This window comes from Aquarana catesbeiana, linkage group LG03 (genome assembly GCF_042186555.1).
Source record: "Aquarana catesbeiana isolate 2022-GZ linkage group LG03, ASM4218655v1, whole genome shotgun sequence".
NCBI classification, from domain to species: Eukaryota; Metazoa; Chordata; class Amphibia; order Anura; family Ranidae; genus Aquarana; species Aquarana catesbeiana.
In genome coordinates, this window is record NC_133326.1 from 719,938,145 (window position 1) to 719,958,386 (window position 20,242).

Here is a 20,242-nt window from a genome sequence, read left to right on the forward strand (position 1 = left end):
CAAAATGGGGTCATTTGGGGGGGGTTTGTGCCACCTGGGCATTCCATGGCCTCCGAAACGGTGTTAGGCAGTGAAGAGTAAAATCAAAAATTCACGCCCTTAAAAACGCTGAAGGCGGTGATTGGTTTTCGGGGCCCCGTACGCGGCTAGGCTCCCAAAAAGTCCCACACATGTGGTATCCCCATACTCAGGAGAAGCAGCTAAATGTATTTTGGGGTGCAATTCCACATAGGCCCATGGCCTGTGTGAGCAATATATCATTTAGTGACAACTTTGTGCAAAAAAAAAAAAAAAAAAAAAAAAGTGTCACTTTCCCGCAACTTGTGTCAAAATATAAAATATTCCATGGACTCAATATGCCTCTCAGCAAATAGCTTGGGGTGTCTACTTTCCAAAATGGGGTCATTTGGGGGGGGGTTGTGCCACCTGGGCATTCCATGGCCTCCGAAACTGTGATAGGCAGTGAAGAGTGAAATCAAAAAGTTACACCCTTAGAAATCCTGAAGGCGGTGATTGGTTTTCGGGGTCCCATACGCGGCTAGGCTCCCAAAAAGTCCCACACATGTGGTATCCCCGTACTCAGGAGAAGTAGCTGAATATATTTTGGGGTGCAATTCCACATAGGCCCATGGCCTGTGTGAGCAATATATCATTTAGTGACAACTTTTTGTAAATATTTTTTTTTTTTTTTTTTTTTGTCATTATTCAATCACTTGGGACAAAAAAAATAAATATTCAATGGGTTCAACATGCCTATCAGCAATTTCCTTGGGGTGTCTACTTTCCAAAATGGGGTCATTTGGGGGGGTTTTGTACTGCCCTGCCATTTTAGCACCTCAAGAAATGACATAGGCAGTCATAAACTAAAAGCTGTGTAAATTCCAGAAAATGTACCCTAGTTTGTAGACGCTATAACTTTTGCGCAAACCAATAAATATACGCTTATTGACATTTTTTTTACCAAAGACATGTGGCCGAATACATTTTGGCCTAAATGTATGACTAAAATTGAGTTTATTGGATTTTTTTTATAACAAAAAGTAGAAAATATCATTTTTTTTCAAAATTTTCGGTCTTTTTCCGTTTATAGCGCAAAAAATAAAAACTGCAGAAGTGATCAAATACCATCAAAAGAAAGCTCTATTTGTGGGAAGAAAAGGACGCAAATTTCGTTTGGGTACAGCATTGCATAACCGCGCAATTAGCAGTTAAAGCGACGCAGTGCCAAATTGGAAAAAGACCTCTGGTCCTTAGGCAGCATAATGGTCCGGGGCTCAAGTGGTTAACTCCTCCTCTGCTTCATACATGACATCTCTTTTGGTGTCTTCTTCCGGATTCTGGGGAATGTTATAGGGAAATTATTGCTCAGGAAGTGGTAAGGTGCATATTACCGCTGACTCATGGTCCAGCAGGCATGGACAGGGACGTTAAATAAAGTTAAAGGAATACTGAGCTGTGAACCTGCAACCTAGCTGCCAGCACAGCTTGTAGACAAAAAGCAAAAACTGTAAATAAATAAGTGCAGCGCTAAGGTTGCAAAAAAGCAAATTTGCATAAATTATATAAATGTGACTTAAACATAAGAAATGTGAAATGTGTATCAACCAAAGAAAAAGTGAAATTTCTGAAAAAATACAGGTATGGTGAAAAATGTGCTAGTATGGTGACTTTACCATAAATCAGGTGAGAGATAGAAATTAGGGTGTTAATATTAAACAGAAGCACATCAAATAAACAAGGATTAACACATAATGAATGTGAGTCCAAACTCAGAAAAAACGAGAATAATTTCTGAAAAATGTGCTAGTATAATAATGTGCTAGTATAACAACTGCACAATAAACAAAGTCCAAAAAATGAAAATGGTGATATGTAAAGTCCAAAAAAATCTAATTAGATGTGCAGTCCCGTTAAAAAAGAAACATGGACAGGGATGTTACCTATCTTTCACCGTGCACTGGATAACTCTTCTGGCAGCTGGGAAGGATGCAGGACAGGGTGCAGTAGTGTTGGAGTTTGTTCCGCCACCACACCTCCAAAATTCTACTAGTGGTGATTCTGCCACACCTCTCTCCTCCACCCCCTCCTCTTCTTCTTCCTCCATGGCCTCTTCCTGTGCTGATTTGTCCTTGGAACCAGCAGTGCTCCATAGGTGTTCAAAGGCCTACGCAAGCACGCAGGCAAAAAGATGTCATGCGGTGCTTGAGCTGGTGTGCTTGGGGGACAGGAGCCACACGGGGGCAGAGATTCTGTCAGCTCTGCAGGGGCAGGTTCAGAGGTGGTTGATGCCATGCCAGCTTAAGGCAGGTATGGTGGTTTGCGACAATGGCACCAACCTCCTCTCCGCCCTCCGACAGGGACAACTGACCCATGTGCCCTGTTTGGCTCACGTCCTTAACTTGGTGGTGCAGCGGTTCTTGGGCAGGTACCCGGGCTTACAGGATGTCCTGAGGCAGGCCAGGAAAGTCTGTGTGCATTTCCGCAGGTCATATAATGCCAGTGCTTGGCTGGCAGACCCCCAAAAGGAATTTAACCTGCCCAAGAACCGCCTAATCTGTGACATGCCCACCAGGTGGAACTCAACGCTGCACACGCAGCAGAGGGCCATCAATGAGTACCTATGCGACTATGGCAACAGGACAGGGTCAGGGGAGCTTGGTTTTTTCCCCACGCCAGTGGGCTATGATCAGGGATGCATGCACTGTCCTGTCACCATTTAAGGAGGCCACGAGGATGGTGAGCAGTGACAGTGCATGCATCAGTGACACTGTCCCTCTTGTCCACCTGTTGGAGCACACGCTGCGTTGAATATTGGACAGGGCACTTGAGGCAGAACAGAGGGAGGAAGAGGAGGACTTCCTTACCTCTTAAGGCCCCCTTTATCCAGGCGGTGTTCCTGCGTGCCCGCAGATCACACAGGAAGAGGAGGAGGAGGATTGTGTCAGCATGGAGGTGGAACCTGGCACTCAGCATCAGCAGCAGTCTTCATGGGATCATTTACAGTCCGAAGAAACCCATGGACTTGTACGTGGCTGGAAGGAGGTGGCTGCTGATCATGTTGTCCTTAGTGACCCAGAGGACTTTGGACCGAATGCCACAGCAAACCTACGCTGCATGGCCTCCCTGATCCTGCAAAGCCTGCGGAAGGATCCTCGTATTCATGGTATCAAGGGGAGGGATGATTACTGGCTGGCAACCCTCCTTGATCCACATTACAAGGGTAAGGTTGTGGACCTTATCTTGCCGTCGCAGAGGGAGCAGAGGATGAAACATCTTCGGGAGGCCTTGCAGAAAGGTTTGTGAAACACGTTTCCAGATCCTGGGAGGTTACAATTTCCTGGTCCTCCTGGACAACTTGTTGCTGAGCCTTCAGTCAGTCACAGAAGGAGTGGTGGAGAAGGTGGCTGTTTGACCGATGCATTCAGACAATTTTTTAGTCCGCAGCCCCAAGGTCTGATTGGTTCCAGCAACCATCGCCAGTGTCTGATTCACATGGTGCAGGATTACCTAGGGGCAAGATCAGACTTGGACACCTTTCCCACCGAAAATCCTCTAAGTCTTGAGGATGGATCACTGGCCAGAGCTTGCACAGTATGCAATTGAGCTACTGGCCTGTCCTGCATCCAGCGTTCTTTCGGAACGCACATTCAGTGCTGCTGGAGGCTTTTTAACTGATCACAGGGAGCGTCTGTCCATCGAATCAGTCGATCGGCTGACCTTCATAAAAATGAATCAGTCTTGGATCTCGAGCTACCAAGCACCTGATGCTGATGTAATCGATTGATTTTTTTTAAATGTGAGATCCCTTCAAGACTGCCTATGCTGATGCTGAGTGACTATCCTGTTATGCTGAGTCACAATCCTCTCCCTCCTCAAATTTCGTGCTGAAAGCTTGTAAGAACATTTTTGGTTCTGGGTACCGCCACCAGTGGCCAAGGCCCAATTTTTCAGCCCCTGTTTAACAGGGGCGTATAATTACAATTTTTGATGCAATACTTTGCAGCAGGGCTCATTCCTGCGTTCCAAGTATAGTATCTGTGAGGGATTGCAGTGTTGTGGCACCAGTGCCTAAGGCCCAATTTTTCTGCCCCTGTTCAACAGGGGCATGTAATTACAATTCTTGATCTAATATTTCACAGCAGGGCCCATTCCTGCGCCCACCAAGAGTAACTGTGAGGGCTTACAGTGTTGTGGTAACACCACCACCAAAGGCCCAATTTTTCTGTTCCTGATCAACAGGTGCATGTAGTTACAATTCTTAATATAATATTTCACAGCAGGGCTCATTCCTGCGCCCACCAAGAGTAACTGTGAGGACTTACAGTGTTGTGGCACCAGCACCACCAACACCACCAAAGGCCCAATTTTTCTACCACTGTTCAACAATGGCATGTAATTACAATTCTTGATCTAATATTTCACAGCACGGCCCGTTCCTGCGCCCACTAAGAGTAACTGTGAGGGCTTACAGTGTTGTGGCAACACCAACACCTAAGGTCCCAATTTCTGCAGAGTATATAGGGCAGGCCCCTACTTTTAAACATCCAACTTACAAACGACTCCTACTTGCAAACGGAAGGAGACAACAGGAAGTGAGATGAAATCTACCCCTAGGAAGGGAAATTCTCTCCTGTAAGAGTTAATATGGGAAAAACGTGTCTCCTCTTCACTTATGCTTTATCACCAATCCTTGTTTCACTAAAAAAAAACACATTTTCAAAAAAAATTTGTCGTTGGGACAGAAAGTGAGGTGAAATCTTTTGAAGAGGAGCACAGACAGCAAAACAAATGTCACAGGGGTGATAACCCTTCCCTATGTTTTCCAAAAAGCTTAAAATAGATTTTTTGGCTGGAGCTACACTTTAAAAATGTACCAGTTCAAAATTACAAACAGATTCTACTTAAAAACAAACCTACAGTCCCTGTCACCGCCTGTATACTGCTGTTCAGAGTATATAGGGCCTGGGGGCCCCACGCCTTTCCTTTTTTTAATTTGGGTGCGGGGTTCCCCTACAAGACCCAAAGGGCCTGGTAATGGACTGGGGGGGGGTACATTTTGTGCAGGGACTGTTTTAAGCACGGGAAACACGCGCCACTTTACAGGCATACTATAGACACCCCCCAGGTACGATATTTAAAGGAATACTTCACTTTTTTTTTCACTTTAAGCATCATTAAAATCACTGCTCCCGAAAAAACGTCCGTTTTTAAAAAAAAATTTCCATTGATACATGTCCCCTGGGGCAGGACCCGGGTCCCCAAACCCTTTTTAGGACAATAACTTGCATATTAGCCTTTAAAATTAGCACTTTTCATTTCGAACATTCGAGTCCCATAGACTTTTAATGGGGTTCTAAAGTTCGCGCAAACTTTCGGTCCGTTCCCAAGTTCTGGATGCGAACCGAACCGGGGGGTGTTCAGCTCATCCCTACTTGTCAAGCATGTGGTATCCAAATGGCTGGTGTTTTTGCCAAGTTTGATTTGCTTGAGGTAAAGTTTGCAAATTGCAACAGTGCAATCGGCTGCACATGTGCTAAAAAAGGCCCAGACAGCTGAGCTGTGGGAAGTGGGCTGGGAGATAACAGCTCTGCAATATGATGGAATATGGTGGCTGCTCTCTATTCTTCCATGATGGCTGCCTCATTAAGGTTGTGCCTTACCCTCACTTTCCTCTGCTCTATCTGACACCTCAGTCACATCAGTGACCTAATCATCCCCTCCATCCTTATCATCACTGGAGCCTACTTGGCAATACACTGTGGCTGGGGGAACATGACTGCCAATTTATTGTGTACCAGTGTTCTCCCCTCTCTGTAGGCTCATGTTCCTACCATCCTCAACCTCAGAACCAACATCTGAATCAAGTAATGCCTGTACATCATCAAGGAGCATGTGGCTGACACTGTGTTTAAATAATTCAGCTGCCTCCATGCATGATGCTGGGGCTATGGCAGGAGTAGCTGTGGACAAGGAGGCAGAATAAGCCGCTCTGGCAGCTGCGGTGGACTGCACACTGATCTCTGCTTGGGTGACGGAGGATGAGGAGGATGAGGATGGTTTAGTAAGCCAGGCCAACACCTCCTCTGCATGCTGTGGCTGGATAGCACGGGCAACATCACAAAACAAAATAGTGCCCTGCCTGAGGACTGACAACGTCCACCTTTGCCTGTGGACACAGACACTGCTGGCCCCCTCATAGTGCCATAGGAACGTCGGCCTCTCCTTGTTGTCCTCCCAGACATGATGGGGGGCTTATTACCCCGAAATGTAATAGAAATGGGGAAATGTGTACTTGTATGCACTTTAGTCAATAGAAAGTGGTGTTTAGAGCACCTTAATTAGTATTCACTACACAGACATACTCCACTGACATACTAAAATACACTGCAGTAAAAGTGCACTAACGCACTTCAAAATATTGCAGTTAAAGTGCACTAACACATTTCAATTAGGAATGAGCTCGATGTTCGGGTCGAACATAAGTTCGACTCAAACATAGGGTGTTCGCCCGTTCGTCGAAAAACGAACATTATAGGGCGTTCTCGGCAAATTCGAGTGCCGCAGAATGCCCCATAATACACTGCAAGATCGGAGTGCATTGCCGAATGATGATTGGCCAAAGCATGCACCATGAACTGCATGCTTTGGCCAATCCCAGCGCCCTTTGCTAAGAGAGCCATAATTGGCCAAAGGCAAGGTGCCTTTGGCCAATCATGGCTCAGGGGGGCTAAGTCCACGCCCCACACTATATAAGGCTGCCTGCACGTCGGCCCTGTGTAGTGTGTTGTTGGCGTGGACGGAGAGATTGAGCAGGCAGGTTATTCAGTTAGCTGCAGTGTATTTAATACATACAGCCAGGCTCGTATATATATATATATATATATATATATATATATATATATATATATATATATATATATATATATATATATATATATATATAAATAAAAAAAAAAAAAAAATATATATATATATATATATATATATATATATATATATATATATATATATATATATATTCTGTATATATATTCTGTATATATATTCTGTATCTAGTGTAGCCTATATCTGACTGCAGGCAATTCCTGGTGTACTTTTCTAATATACTTCAGGTAATATATATATATATATATATATATATATATATATATATATACAGCCAGTCTTGTATATATATGTGTGTGTGTGTGTGTGTGTGTGTGTGTGTGTGTGTGTGTATGTGTGTGTGTATATATGTATATATATATATATATATATATATATATATATATATATATATATATATATATATATATATATATATATATATATATATATATATATATATATATATATATATATATATATATATATATACTCTGCATCTAGTGTAGCCTATATCTGACTGCAGGCCATTCCTGTTTTTTTCTAATATACTTCTGGTGGTGTACACGGTACACAATACAGTGCAGCAGTAGTTGCTATTACACTTCTGGTGGTGTATACAATACAGTGCAGCCATAGTTGCTATTACACTTCTGGTGGTGTACACAATACAGTGCACCCTTAGTGCACTTGCTACTACTTTTCTGGTGGTGTACACAGTACACAATACAGTGCAGCCGTAGTGCACTTGCTACTACTTTTCTGGTGGTGTACACAGCACACAATACAGTGTAGTGTGGTGTTGCAAAACAAAATTTACATCATGTCCGGAAGGCCACCAAGGGGAGGCAGACACTCACAGGCCACTAAAAAAGGGCAAGCAGCCTCTGTGTCTACAGTCAACAGTGCTGGTCGTGGACATGGTGCATCCTCTGCACGTTGTCCTATTTTTCTGCTGCTAGCCGTGTTATTGAGCCACAACATGCAGAAGAGTTGGTGGAGTGGATAATATTTGTCCTCATCCTCTGTCACCCAGGCTCAGAGTAGTTTGCCTGCCAATACAGCTTCCAAAGCAGCTTCTTCCATCGGCTCCTTGTCAACAGTCACTCCTTCCCTAGCCCCACCATCATGCACGGAGGAGTCCCCTGAACTATTCGACCACAGGGCATGTGGCCTAGTACGGTTCAGGAGGGGGGGCGCTCTCTCATCCCCCCTCTTTTCCTGCAGCCTGCCAGGTTGTGTGCTCAGATAAGGGTCTGGTATGGATTTTTGGGGGGACCCCACGCCATTTTTTAAAAAAATTTTGGCACGGGGTTCACCCTTAAAATTCAGGTCTGGTATGGATTTTGAGGAGGACCCCCACGCTTTTTTTTTTTTTTAAATTTTGATGCGGGGTTCCCCTTAATATCCATACCAGACCTGAAGGGCCTGGTATGGAATGTAAGGGGACCCCCACGCCATTTAAAAAAAAAAATTGGTTCGGGGTTCCCCTGTGGGGAAATCCAATGCCGTTTTTACCAATGAACTTATATGCGTATTGTCGGACCGACAATTCATTAATAGCCACGAGTAGTTTTAAATGACTTTTTTTCCTTTGAAATGTAATTTTGCTGTCAGACTGTTCTAAACACGGGAAACATGTGCCCCTTTACAGGCATACTATAGACACCCCCCAGCTACGAAATTTAAAGGAATATTACACTTTTATTGTTTCACTTTAAGCATTATTAAAATCACTGCTCCCGAAAAAACGGCCATTTTTAAAACTTTTTTTGCATTGATCCCCTGGGGCAGGACCCAGGTCCCCAAACACTTTTTATGACAATAACTTGCATATAAGCCTTTAAAATTAGCACTTTTGATTATTCATGTTCGTGTCCCATAGACTTTAACGGTGTTCGCGTGTTCGAACACATTTTTTGCCTGTTCGCATGTTCTGGTGCGAACTGAACAGGGGGGTGTTCGGCTCATCCCTAATCTCCATGTATAAATACATAAGAGGGATATGATCATCATGTATACATACATAAGGGGGGATATGATCATCATGTATAAATACATAAGGGGGATATGATCTCCATGTATAAATACATAAGGGAGTGAATATGATCTCCATGTATAAATACATAAGGGGATATGATCTCCATGTATAAATACATAAGGGGGATATGATCTCCATGTATAAATACATAAGGGGGGAAATGATCTCCATGTATAAATACATAAGGGGGGAAATGATCTCCATGTATAAATACATAAGGGGAGATATGATCATCATTTATACATACATAAGGGGGATATGATCACATGTATAAATAAGGGGGAATATGATCACCATGTATAAATACATAAGGGGGGGGGGATATGATCTCCATGTATAAATACATAAGGGGGATATGATCTCCATATATACATACATAAGGGGGGATATGATCTTCATGTATAAATTCATAAGTGGTCCATATAGTGAACTTGGTGTTGAGTTATTCAATTTAAGGTCATCACAGAGGACAAGGGGGCACTCTTTATGTCTGGAGGAAAAAAAGGTTTACCCTCCAAATACGGAAAGGTTTCTTCACAGTAAGAGCTTTGAAAATGTGGAATAGACTCCTTCCAGAGGTGGTTCTGGCCAGCTTAGCAGATTGCTTTAAAAAAGGCCTGGATTATTTCCTAAATGTACATAATATAACGGGGTACTGACATTTATAGGTAAATTAGAGCCATGGAATATCCAATTGCCTCTTGCGGGATCAGGAAAGGATCATGTTTAGATTTGTTTTTTGCCTTCCTTGGGACCAACTGTTAGTATAGGATTATTTATGTAGTATTGTATATAATTTTCCCCCGTTTTTTGGTTGAACTAGATGGACTTGTGTCTTTTTTCAACCAGACTAATTATATAACTATGTACCATAATTCTGTGGAGGAGGAGGTAGTGGAAGGAGATCCTGCATACATAATTCAGTGGAGGAGGAGGTAGTGGAAGGAGATCCTGAATACATAATTCTGTGGAGGAGGAGGTAGTGGAAGGAGATCCTGAATACATAATTCTGTAGAGGAGGAGGTAGTGGAAGGAGATCCTGCATACATAATTCTGTGGAGGAGGAGGTAGTGGAAGGAGATCCTGCATACATAATTCTGTGGAGGAGGAGGTAGTGGAAGGAGATCCTGCATACATAATTCTGTGGAGGAGGAGGTAGTGGAAGGAGATCCTGAATACATAATTCTGTAGAGGAGGAGGTAGTGGAAGGAGATCCTGCATACATAATTCTGTGGAGGAGGAGGTAGTGGAAGGAGATCCTGCATACATAATTCTGTGGAGGAGGAGGTAGTGGAAGGAGATCCTGAATACATAATTCTGTAGAGGAGGAGGTAGTGGAAGGAGATCCTGCATACATAATTCTGTGGAGGAGGAGGTAGTAGAAGGAGATCCTGCATACATAATTCTGTGGAGGAGGAGGGTAGTGGAAGGAGATCCTGTATACATAACTCTGTGGAGGAGGAGGGTAGTGGAAGGAGATCCTGCATACATAATTCTGTAGAGGAGGAGGTAGTGGAAGGAGATCCTGCATACATAATTCTCTAATGGGATTAGGGTAGTGGAAGGAGATACTGAAGACATCATTCTTTGGTGGAGGGGGCAATAGCAGAAGACCCCACATATATCATTAATTAGAGTTGGAGGGTAGTAGATAATGGGTAGTAGGGTACCTTGTTTTGTGCATTGATGGATTTCTGCCCTTGAACATTTGTGAGTTTACCAATCATGTAATATTTCCTTTTACAATTAGCATACATTCATTCAATAGTATGCATTTCTTTATACTACAGCAGTGCCTTGCAAGCATGGAAATATTTGCTCTTTTAAATCCTTAAACATCAAGGAAAATTCACTACTATGAATTATTTTTCATTCACAGATAAAAATATTAAAGAAGACATTTCACAACTGAAGAGTAATAGTGAGTATTTAATGCTCCTTGCTTGTTTTAATTTCGGTTCTGTAATATGGTCTCCTGAATACATGAATTCAGACGTTTAATGAAAAATGCAAGAGACATAATTCTGTGGAGGAGGAGGTAGTGGAAGGAGATCCTGCATATATAATTCTGTAGAGGAGGAGGAAGTAGTGGAAGGAGATTCTGCATACATAATTCTGTGGAGGAGGAGGTAGTGGAAGGAGATCCTGCATACATAATTCTGTGGAGGAGGAGGAGGTAGTGGAAGGAGATCCTGCATACATATTTCTGTGGAGGAGGAGGAGGTAGAGGAAGGAGATCCTGCATACATAATTCTGTGGAGGAGGAGGTAGTGGAAGGAGATCCTGCATACATAATTCTGTAGAGGAGGAGGTAGTGGAAGGAGATCCTACATACATAATTCTGTGGAGGAGGAGGTAGTGGAAGGAGATCCTTCATACATAATTCTGTGGAGGAGGAGGTAGTGGAAGGAGATCCTGCATACATAATTCTGTGGAGGAGGAGGTAGTGGATGGAGATCCTGCATACATAATTCTATGGAGGAGGAGATAGTGGAAGGAGATCCTGCATACATAATTCAGTGGAGGAGGAGGTAGTAGAAGTAAACCCTGCATAAATATGTAGGGATATGGACTGTTATCAGAAAGCTTTGTACCTTCAAGTGTTCTAAACATTGTTTGTCATCATGATTATTTGTACAGCCAGTGACCCCATACCGTTGTGCCAACGGAGTGAGTTATGGGGCGCATAGTCCTCTTTGAATTTGCTGCTATGCATCCATGTACCCTAAGTCTACAAATCCCAGGGACCCTTGCATTGGCCTGAAGGTTGCTGGGAGGGATGATAAAAGGAGCTTAGAAGTCCATGCACGCTCTTTCTCCTGGGCCTGACGCAAGACGGACCTCTCAGTGTGACAGAGAGACAGGTCACGGCCTTCCACAAGGCCTGAGAGACCTAGTCCTGCTACCCGCTGACGGACATCCTGTTACTACCATTATTTACAGCGCCTACCCATCAGTGCTGAAGTGTGGAGAAAGTCACTATAGAAGGTATAGAAGGTAGGGCCAGGGGATCCGTTGCCAGAGTATTGCCATCCGTGTTCCTGTCTAGAAGACCTCGGATCGTTTTGGGGCATTGGTGAGAGAGCAAGCTGCTCAATCTTTATCTATTCACTACCACCATTACAGAACACAGTGCACACACATCTCTACCCAAGAACACTTTACTGCATTGCTGGAACACTGTACTCAGATGCCTTAGGCCTTCACCACTTGGAATCTATTGTTTCATCTGCAACCAATTGGATTACAGTTAGCGAAGAATAACAGATCTGCCACGTGGAACTCTACTGCCATTACTCAGAGGCTATATATACAGTATATATATATATATATATATATATATATATATAACACCGCTCTCCCATTAAAATAGCAAAGGATGTCTAGATTAACAGCAACATCATTCTGGAGATCTCAGGGAGTGAACATACTGAGAGGAAGATCAGAAGTGGCTGAGAGCTTTAATGGCAGGACACCGGGCTTACCTGGTGGAAACTGAAGCCCCCGCGGAGTTGGATCAAGTCAGGGCAATGATAGAATGGCAAGAAGAAGTGCCAGTGTGCTTTCAGGAGGAAGAGATCAGCTTAACGGAGGAAGTGATGGCAAGGGTATTCCCCCTCAGAAGCGAGAGAGGAGGGAGGGAGAAGCCACCTCTGACAAAAGCTCACTAGAAAAGTCCTGTGCCTATGGGGACTGACTCTCTTTCTACACAGATATGAGTTGTCTGGTCAATAGCCTGGTGAAGAACGGGCCTGGGAATGCTAATCAAAGTTATCAGAGACTTTGATTTTTCTCAGGACAGTTGCCAACACCTGTGGGAGAAGACGAGTTTGAAACCTGGATGAGTCAAGCTTTATGGGCTACGAAAAAGTGGAGTGTTTCAGAGGCTGTGAAACGACAATGACTTGGTGAGAGCCTTCGAGCCCAGCAGCCGACGTGATCTGTAACCTAAGGATGGGCAAGAGGACTTGTGTTGCCATGAACTACATTGAGGCTTTGTGTGCTGTTTTTAGAAGAGTTGAGACCATCGCCGATCTGATGTACAAGTTCAACCACACCCATCAGCAAAGAGGGGAAAGTTTTTCCAAATACATTTCTCGGGTAGGCCGGATGCTACACCAAATCATCCTCAAGAAAGGTCTTGACCCCAAAGACGCAGACCAGGCACGACTACGATCGGGTGCTACATGGCGCCCGGCCCAGTCATCCTATTGTGCTGAGGCTGTTACTAAAAAGGACCCAGGTGGTAACAACCTATCCTGAATTGATAAGACCCCCTTCACACTGGGGCGCTTTGCAGGCGCTACAGCGCTAAAAATAGCGCCTCCAAAGCGCCCTAAAACAGCCGCTGCTGTCTCTCCAATGTGAAAGCCCTGAGAGCTTTCACACTGGAGCGGTGCGCTGGCAGGACGCTAAAAAACGTCCTGCTAGCAGCATCTTTGGAGTGGTGAAGGAGCGGTGTATACACAGCTCCTGTCCATTGAAATTAATGGGGCAGCGTGGCTATACCGCCGGCATAGCGCTGCTTTTAACCCTTTCGCGGCTGGTTTTTAACCCTTCCTCGGCCTCTAGCGGGGTTAAAACCGCCCCGCTAGTGGCCGAATAGCTTCGCTTTACCGATGACACCCAGGCGCCAGCAGCGTGAAAGGGGCCTGCCCAAGAGTTTCGAGAGGTAGAGGCTCTGCTGGAAATAAAAGAGCCAAAGACTGAGAGATGTGAATCCTGTTACTGGAAACAAAGAGAAAGTGGTGGCCCACGCTGTTCTTGCTGAAATAGAGTTTTCCGATGACGACAGTGGAACTGAATCTGATCCCAAGGTATTGACTCCCCCTGACATCCATAAACTAGTTCTAGAGCTGGGACCCACAGAACTGATGGTGCAGGTAGCATAGGCTAATACTCAAATGAAAAACACAAAAAAGAGAAGCAGCGCCATCTAAGTGCAGCAATGTTAAAACATTTTTAATATGGAACAGACAATTTTGAACTCCCAAGATCATAGAGATTACAGTGCATGTAGGAAGGTATAAGAGGGAAGGCAGTAGACTTGTGGAGAGGCAGCTGAAGTTCTCGGCTGGGCTGGTGGCTCCCAACGCTTATTGGTTCTCAGAAGAAGGAGATGATGGGGGAATGGTACAATAGTACCAAGAGACATACTTGGGATAAAGGGAGCGAAGGGGGGGGGGGCTGATGAGAAACATACTTACTATTGATGGATATCTAAGAGGGGAAAAAGGACCGTAAGGGACCTAAAATGATTAACCACTTCAGCCCCGGAAGAATTTACCCCCTTCCTGACCAGTGCACTTTTTGCGATTCGGCACTGCATCGTTTTAACTGACAATTGCGCGGTCGTGCGATGTGGCTCCCAAACAAAATTGGCCTCCTTTTTTTCCCACAAATAGAGCTTTCTTTTGGTGGTATTTGATCACCTCTGCGGTTTTTATTTTTTGCGCTATAAACAAAAAAAGAGCGACAATTTTGAAAAAAACGCATTATTTTTTGCTTTTTGCAATAAATATCCCCCAAAAATATATAAAAAAACATTTTTTTTCCTCAGTTTAGGCCGATACATATTCTTCTACATATTTTTGGTAAAAAAAATCACAATAAGCGTTTATTGATTGGTTTACGCAAAAGTTATAGCGTTTACAAAATAGGGGATAGTTTTATGGCATTTTTATAATTTTTTTTTTTTTACTAGTAATGGCGGCGATCAATGATTTTTATCTTGACTGCGACATTATGGCGGACATGTCGGACAATTTTGGCGTGATTTTGGGACCATTCACATTTATACAGCGATCCGTGCGATTAAAATCGCATTGATTACTGTGTAAATGTGACTGGCAGTGAAGGGGTTAACACTAGGTGGCGCTGTAGGGGGTTAAATGTATCCTAGGGATGTGTTCTAACTGTAGGGGGGATGGGCTAGCAGTGTCACTACACTGATCGCTGCTCCCGATGACAGGGAGCAGAAATCAGTGACACTGTCACTAGGCAGAACGGGGAGATGCTTGATTACCTTAGCATCTCCCCGTTCTTCCTCTCTGTGAGGCGATCGCGGGTATCCCCGCGGCGATCTAGTCCGCGGGACCTGCGACCCGACTCACGGAGCTCCCGGCCGGCGCGCGCGCGCCGCCAGCGGCGCGCACGCAATGGCACGGCGCCAATTTCAAAAGGACTTACAGGCAGGTCCTTTTGCCTAGCCGTGCCATTGTGCCGACGTACATCGGCGTGCGCCGGTCGGCAAGCAGTTAATGATAAATCATTGCATAAATAGAGAAACATGTGTGAGAGTACCCGGAGCTGCACAACCCAAAAAGAGTAAAAAAAATAGAAGGTTTCCCCAGGCAGTTTTTTTAGCACCAAAACATTAATATCAATATGAAAACAGAGTAGATCAAAAGTGGAAAGTATGTTCAAATGTGCAATAGATTTATTAAAAAATACAGATTCTGGTTCAGGTAAACAAACAAGTTTTTGAGAAATAAATCTCTTTTTAACCCACCAGTCCATAATAACCAACATATAGAAGTTTTTAATAAAATGGCGACACAGGAGGTTGACAAATTTAAAATTAAAGACATTAGAAAAGGGATTAAAGAATTAGAGGAAAATAAAAAAGTGGTGGTAAGATCGGCCGACAAAGGTGGCGCAATTGTAGTTTTATCAAAAGAATATTATAATAATGAACTTCTAGGACAACTGAGTGATGTGAATACCTATATAAAACTGAGAGGAAATCCAACAGGGAATACAAAAGTGAACTACAGGAGCTGATACAGAAAGGAAGTAAAAAGAATATATTAACAAACAAGGAGGAAAAATACCTCATACCAGATACATGTAGGGTACCAATTATATACACGGTACCAAAGCTTCATAAAGACCAGAAGAATCCACCTGGACGCCCCGTAATAAATGGCATACAATCAATTAGTGCAAGATTAGAGGAATATGTGGACAAATTTATGCAACCCTTGGTACCACTTACACCAGCCTACCTAAGGGATACCAAGCACCTGATTCAGGAACTAAATAATATTACAATCAAGTCAGATCAAAGATACTTGATAGCCACAGCAGACGTTTCGTCACTATATACAATTATAGGCCATGAGGAGGCTATAAAGGCATCAAGATGGGCTACGGACAAATATAGCAACATTATCTCTAAACAAAAAAAGGTTTATTTTAAGATGTCTAGCATTTAGTTTACAACACAATTACTTTTGGTACAATTCGGACTTTTATAGGCAGGTTAATGGTATTGGGATGGGTGCAAAGTACGCTCCAAGCGTGGCCAATATTTTTATGGCCGAATGGGAGGAACACCTCCACACAATTGGTCGCGTACCGTAGATTCATCGACGATTGCATATTAATTTGGAACGGGGATGAAAACTCTCTCATAGAATTTTTTGAAAAATTGAATAACAATCAAAAAAACATAAAGCTTACTTATGAAATTAGCAATACATCTATACATTTTTTAGATATGGATATACAACTCACTAAGAATGGACTGCTAACACAAACAAAAGAGAAACTCCTGCGCTGCTGGCGGACTCCTAAACTAACAGAGGGACACTGCTGCAACACCTATAGTACTGCTCCAAACAGACAAAACAAAACTAGGTTATGGGGGGGAGTGGTGGTTGCGCTGTGATGGGGAGAGAACAAGGAAGGGGGGGGGGGAACTATACTAAACTGGAGTGTATGTAACACACATGCCAAATAGCCCAAAAAAAGGGGGGTCTATAACACACAAAATAACAATAGCCCACTGACTAGTGCCTGTGATAAGTGATTAAATAAACCAATAAATGTATAGCATGAAAGGAATAAATGGCATCCAAATAATTAATACATATAATGAAGGTGCAAACAAACCAATGAGATAATAACAAATGGTGAACAATGGGTGAATACAATGTTAAGTGCATAGGTAGGTAGAGTGATATAAATAAATCCCATTAATAAACATGATAAAAAATATAAAACATGTGAAACAATAAAAATATATAAAAATATATAAAAATATATAGAAATATGTAGAAAACAATCCCGCCACCAATGTGACACTTCTGAGTAAAGTCCAGAACCACAACAATGGATGTGTCAGGGGTAGAGGGGTGATCTGCGATGGGGGCACCTCAGTGTGCACAGGCCCCTTACCTTACAGCTGTAAGGTATACAGCATAAGTATTAAGCGCCCAAAAGGTGATGGAATCCAGGAAATTGCAGCAAATGGTAAAGCTCTCAAATGTTGTGGTATTGTATGCGAAGAAAAAAGATGAACAGCATATAGTGTGATACCGTTTTGGGAAATAAAAGCAGGCAGACTGAGGGAGGGGAGAAGGGGGGGTTGCACTCACTTGTGACAGATGAGCGCAAGCCTCAAACCACGAGTGCCGAACTCGTATAATCCAAAACGCTGGCCAAAGGACCCTCTACCATCTCACTCCTCCTGTGGCTCACCGCCCGCTAACACAAACCTTTTTTAAACCTGTTGAGAGGAACAGCTATATACCTGTGGACAGTTGCACACTTTGATCCTTGGTTGATTAATATCCCAAAAGTGCAGTTGATAAGTTTAGGAAGAAACTGCACAGAAAAGAGCACTTTTTTGAAGCAAGCAAAAATAATTGGTAAAAAAAAATTTGTCAATAAAGGGTATAATGAGCACTTTATAGAAGAGAAAATAAAGGAAATAAAAGAGAAAATCCAGGATAAGAAAAAGAAAACAACACAGTATAAAGAGATTTCTATGATTATGGATTATAATATTCAAGACAGGCAAATTGAACGCATATTTAAAAAGCACTGGTCACTTCTTTTAGCGGATCAACAATTGCGAACCGTGTTGCCGGAGAAACCTAACTTTGTTTACAGAAAGGCACCCACCTTAAGAGATATAAGAGCTAAAAATAGTATGGATCCTCCTAAAATATCGCACGAGTTCACTTTTTTCAAGGGAAGTGTAGGATGCTAAGTAAATTTAGTCTAGCTCATCTGTAGTCACTGGAGCGATAATTGATTGTTTTAGTCTGCTCAAAGTTCCACAAGCTGTTAATCTGATTACATTTCCCTGCATTTTAGAGGATTCTGGAATCGCAGTGGGAGGAAGAATAGAAAGGCAGCCTGAATATTTATGAGGATCCAGCCAATCCCTGGGGAGGTGTGACCAGAAGGTGGCTGGGGACACCATAAATGGGCTGAGGCTTGAAGCAGAGTGTGTTGGTCCTGGGTCCAGTCCTGCAAGAGGAGTCACCTGTCCAGGGGATCTCCCCATAATGTTTCCATTGCCTGGATGTCATTGAGGTTATTTTTTCTTATAGACAAATAGAGCTTTCTTTTGCTGGTATTTAAAGGAGAAGTAGGGCAAAAGTTCTTTTGGCCCCACTTCTTCTATAGATCACAGGAGTGCACTTCGTTCTGCACTCCTGTGACCTGTTTTCAGCTGACAGCTGCTAAAATCTGCTGTGGGCCAACATCGCTAAGCCAGTCCAGCCTCTGGAGAGATCCTGTCTTTACAGTCTGGATCCACCCATATGGCTAGACTGGCAGCTAGCTCAGCCTCTTAGCCACCCACTGTGAGACTGAGCAATTTGCTCCCACACCCACCACAGCCCAGGGCTCCAGTGAGCGATAGAGGGGCAGAGCAGAGAGCCGGTCACTGACAGTCAGCTCTCTCTGCTCATTGAAGACTGAGAACTAAGTGATCAGCAGTATTTGATTGCTCAGTTCTTGTTCTTAGAAGTGGAGGGGGATCCACCTGGTGATGTTTGTTTATTTGCGTTCACAAACTTCTCTTTTAACAACCACTGGACTTTTTATTTTTACTGTATAAAGGAAACCAAAACAGTTTCCATTACTTTCAGTTAGAAAGCAGTTAGAAAGCAACCATCCTCACATACTCTTGACCACTTTCAGATGGTATGGATTTGAAGGGCCAAACTTATGCCTTGCTGCCCAGGAAAGGCCCTTCCTGAACCATATAAGGCCACATGTCCTCAATATGATGAGTTCTTTTTCCCCATGTTGATGAGGACAATGGCCTCTTTCCCACAACCCTGGTATGGTAGTGGTAGGGGTCTGCAGGTGGAGAGCCTACCAGCACCTGGAATCCCCCTTCTCAATAAGGGGGGCACTCAAATATACTCCCCTGTATGAGTCAGGGGTATTAATCATTCACAGAAAATGTAAGGGGTAAATAAAAACACATACACATGTACAGAGTCTGGTTGCAGAGAAGTTTCAAACTTTATTAATGCAGAATCCAGTAATTCAAAACAAACCCAGACAGAAGACACCCGACTGGGAACACTCTCAGAATGTAACAGCAAAATGTAGCAGAGCAGATCTCAGGTGTGCCGACAATGTCTGTGTTGAGGGGTGGAATGCGGATTGTCTGGTCCGAACCCAAGTGGGGAGGTCTCCAGAAGGATTGCATGTACCGATCCTTTCCCTGCTTGTCTGTAACCTCTCCCTGCCAGATGGGTGACCTGTTCCTACACTACTGAAATGGGAAATGCACACCAAACCCTGGGAGCCAGGCCTTAAACAGGCTCTGCCTGACCCAAGATGGCTGCTAGAGTCACATGGGGGTCGCAGCATCCAATCGGATAGCTTCCCTAGTGACCCAAGAAACCATAGAGGAACCGTGTTCCTCTTGACTTTCTCTTCCTCTGCAATGTTGCTGCGGTTGAGCGCCACCTGCAGTGGAGAAAGTAGACTGCACTTGTCTACACACAGTTTTTGACAAATCCTTTAATAAAACCCCACAAATGCCCAACTATGTAAACCCGCCATCAAACACATCATCCAGTGATGTGGATTCTTGTCATTCATGAGGAAAGACACCAGTGAAAGAAAATAAAATAAAAAATGGACGACCCTAACGTGATAATGGGCACTCACCAAATGACAGCCGTCCGAGCTGTCATTGACGCATCATTGCCCAAATAGGGTTATATCATATGTTGCTGGTCAAATATGGTCATGTGACTATATTAGGAGAATGATGTCACCACTATTGTTGATGACAGTTGGTGGAGCTGTCATTCAGTAATTGGCCGCCATCGCGTTGGGGTCATCGGGGGTTTCTTTTTCAGAGTGTCATTCATAGTGATTGACAATTATCTAAATCTAAAGCAACTTTCTATGTCAATAGAATCTGCTCCTGATGAGTGAATGAATATTCAAGAAATGCGTACAGATTTGTGATACTCTTTGTTTCGTTTCCGACTGTCATTCTGTGGAACCTTAATAATAGGCATGTGCATATCGTTTCGTTCCGAATCGAAATTCGGACGAATTTTTAATTATTCG

At 43.4% G+C, this 20,242-nt stretch overlaps 1 protein-coding gene across 1 annotated transcript in view; it reads left to right on the forward strand.

Moving 5' to 3' along the window:
* LOC141134916 (CD209 antigen-like protein C) overlaps positions 1-20,242 on the forward strand; it is a 68,430-nt gene that overhangs the window by 24,411 nt on the left and 23,777 nt on the right. Inside the window, exon 4 of the mRNA XM_073624349.1 lies at positions 10,785-10,826. Within this exon, the coding sequence (XP_073480450.1) occupies positions 10,785-10,826 (42 nt within the window). The remainder of the gene's footprint in view (positions 1-10,784; positions 10,827-20,242) is intronic.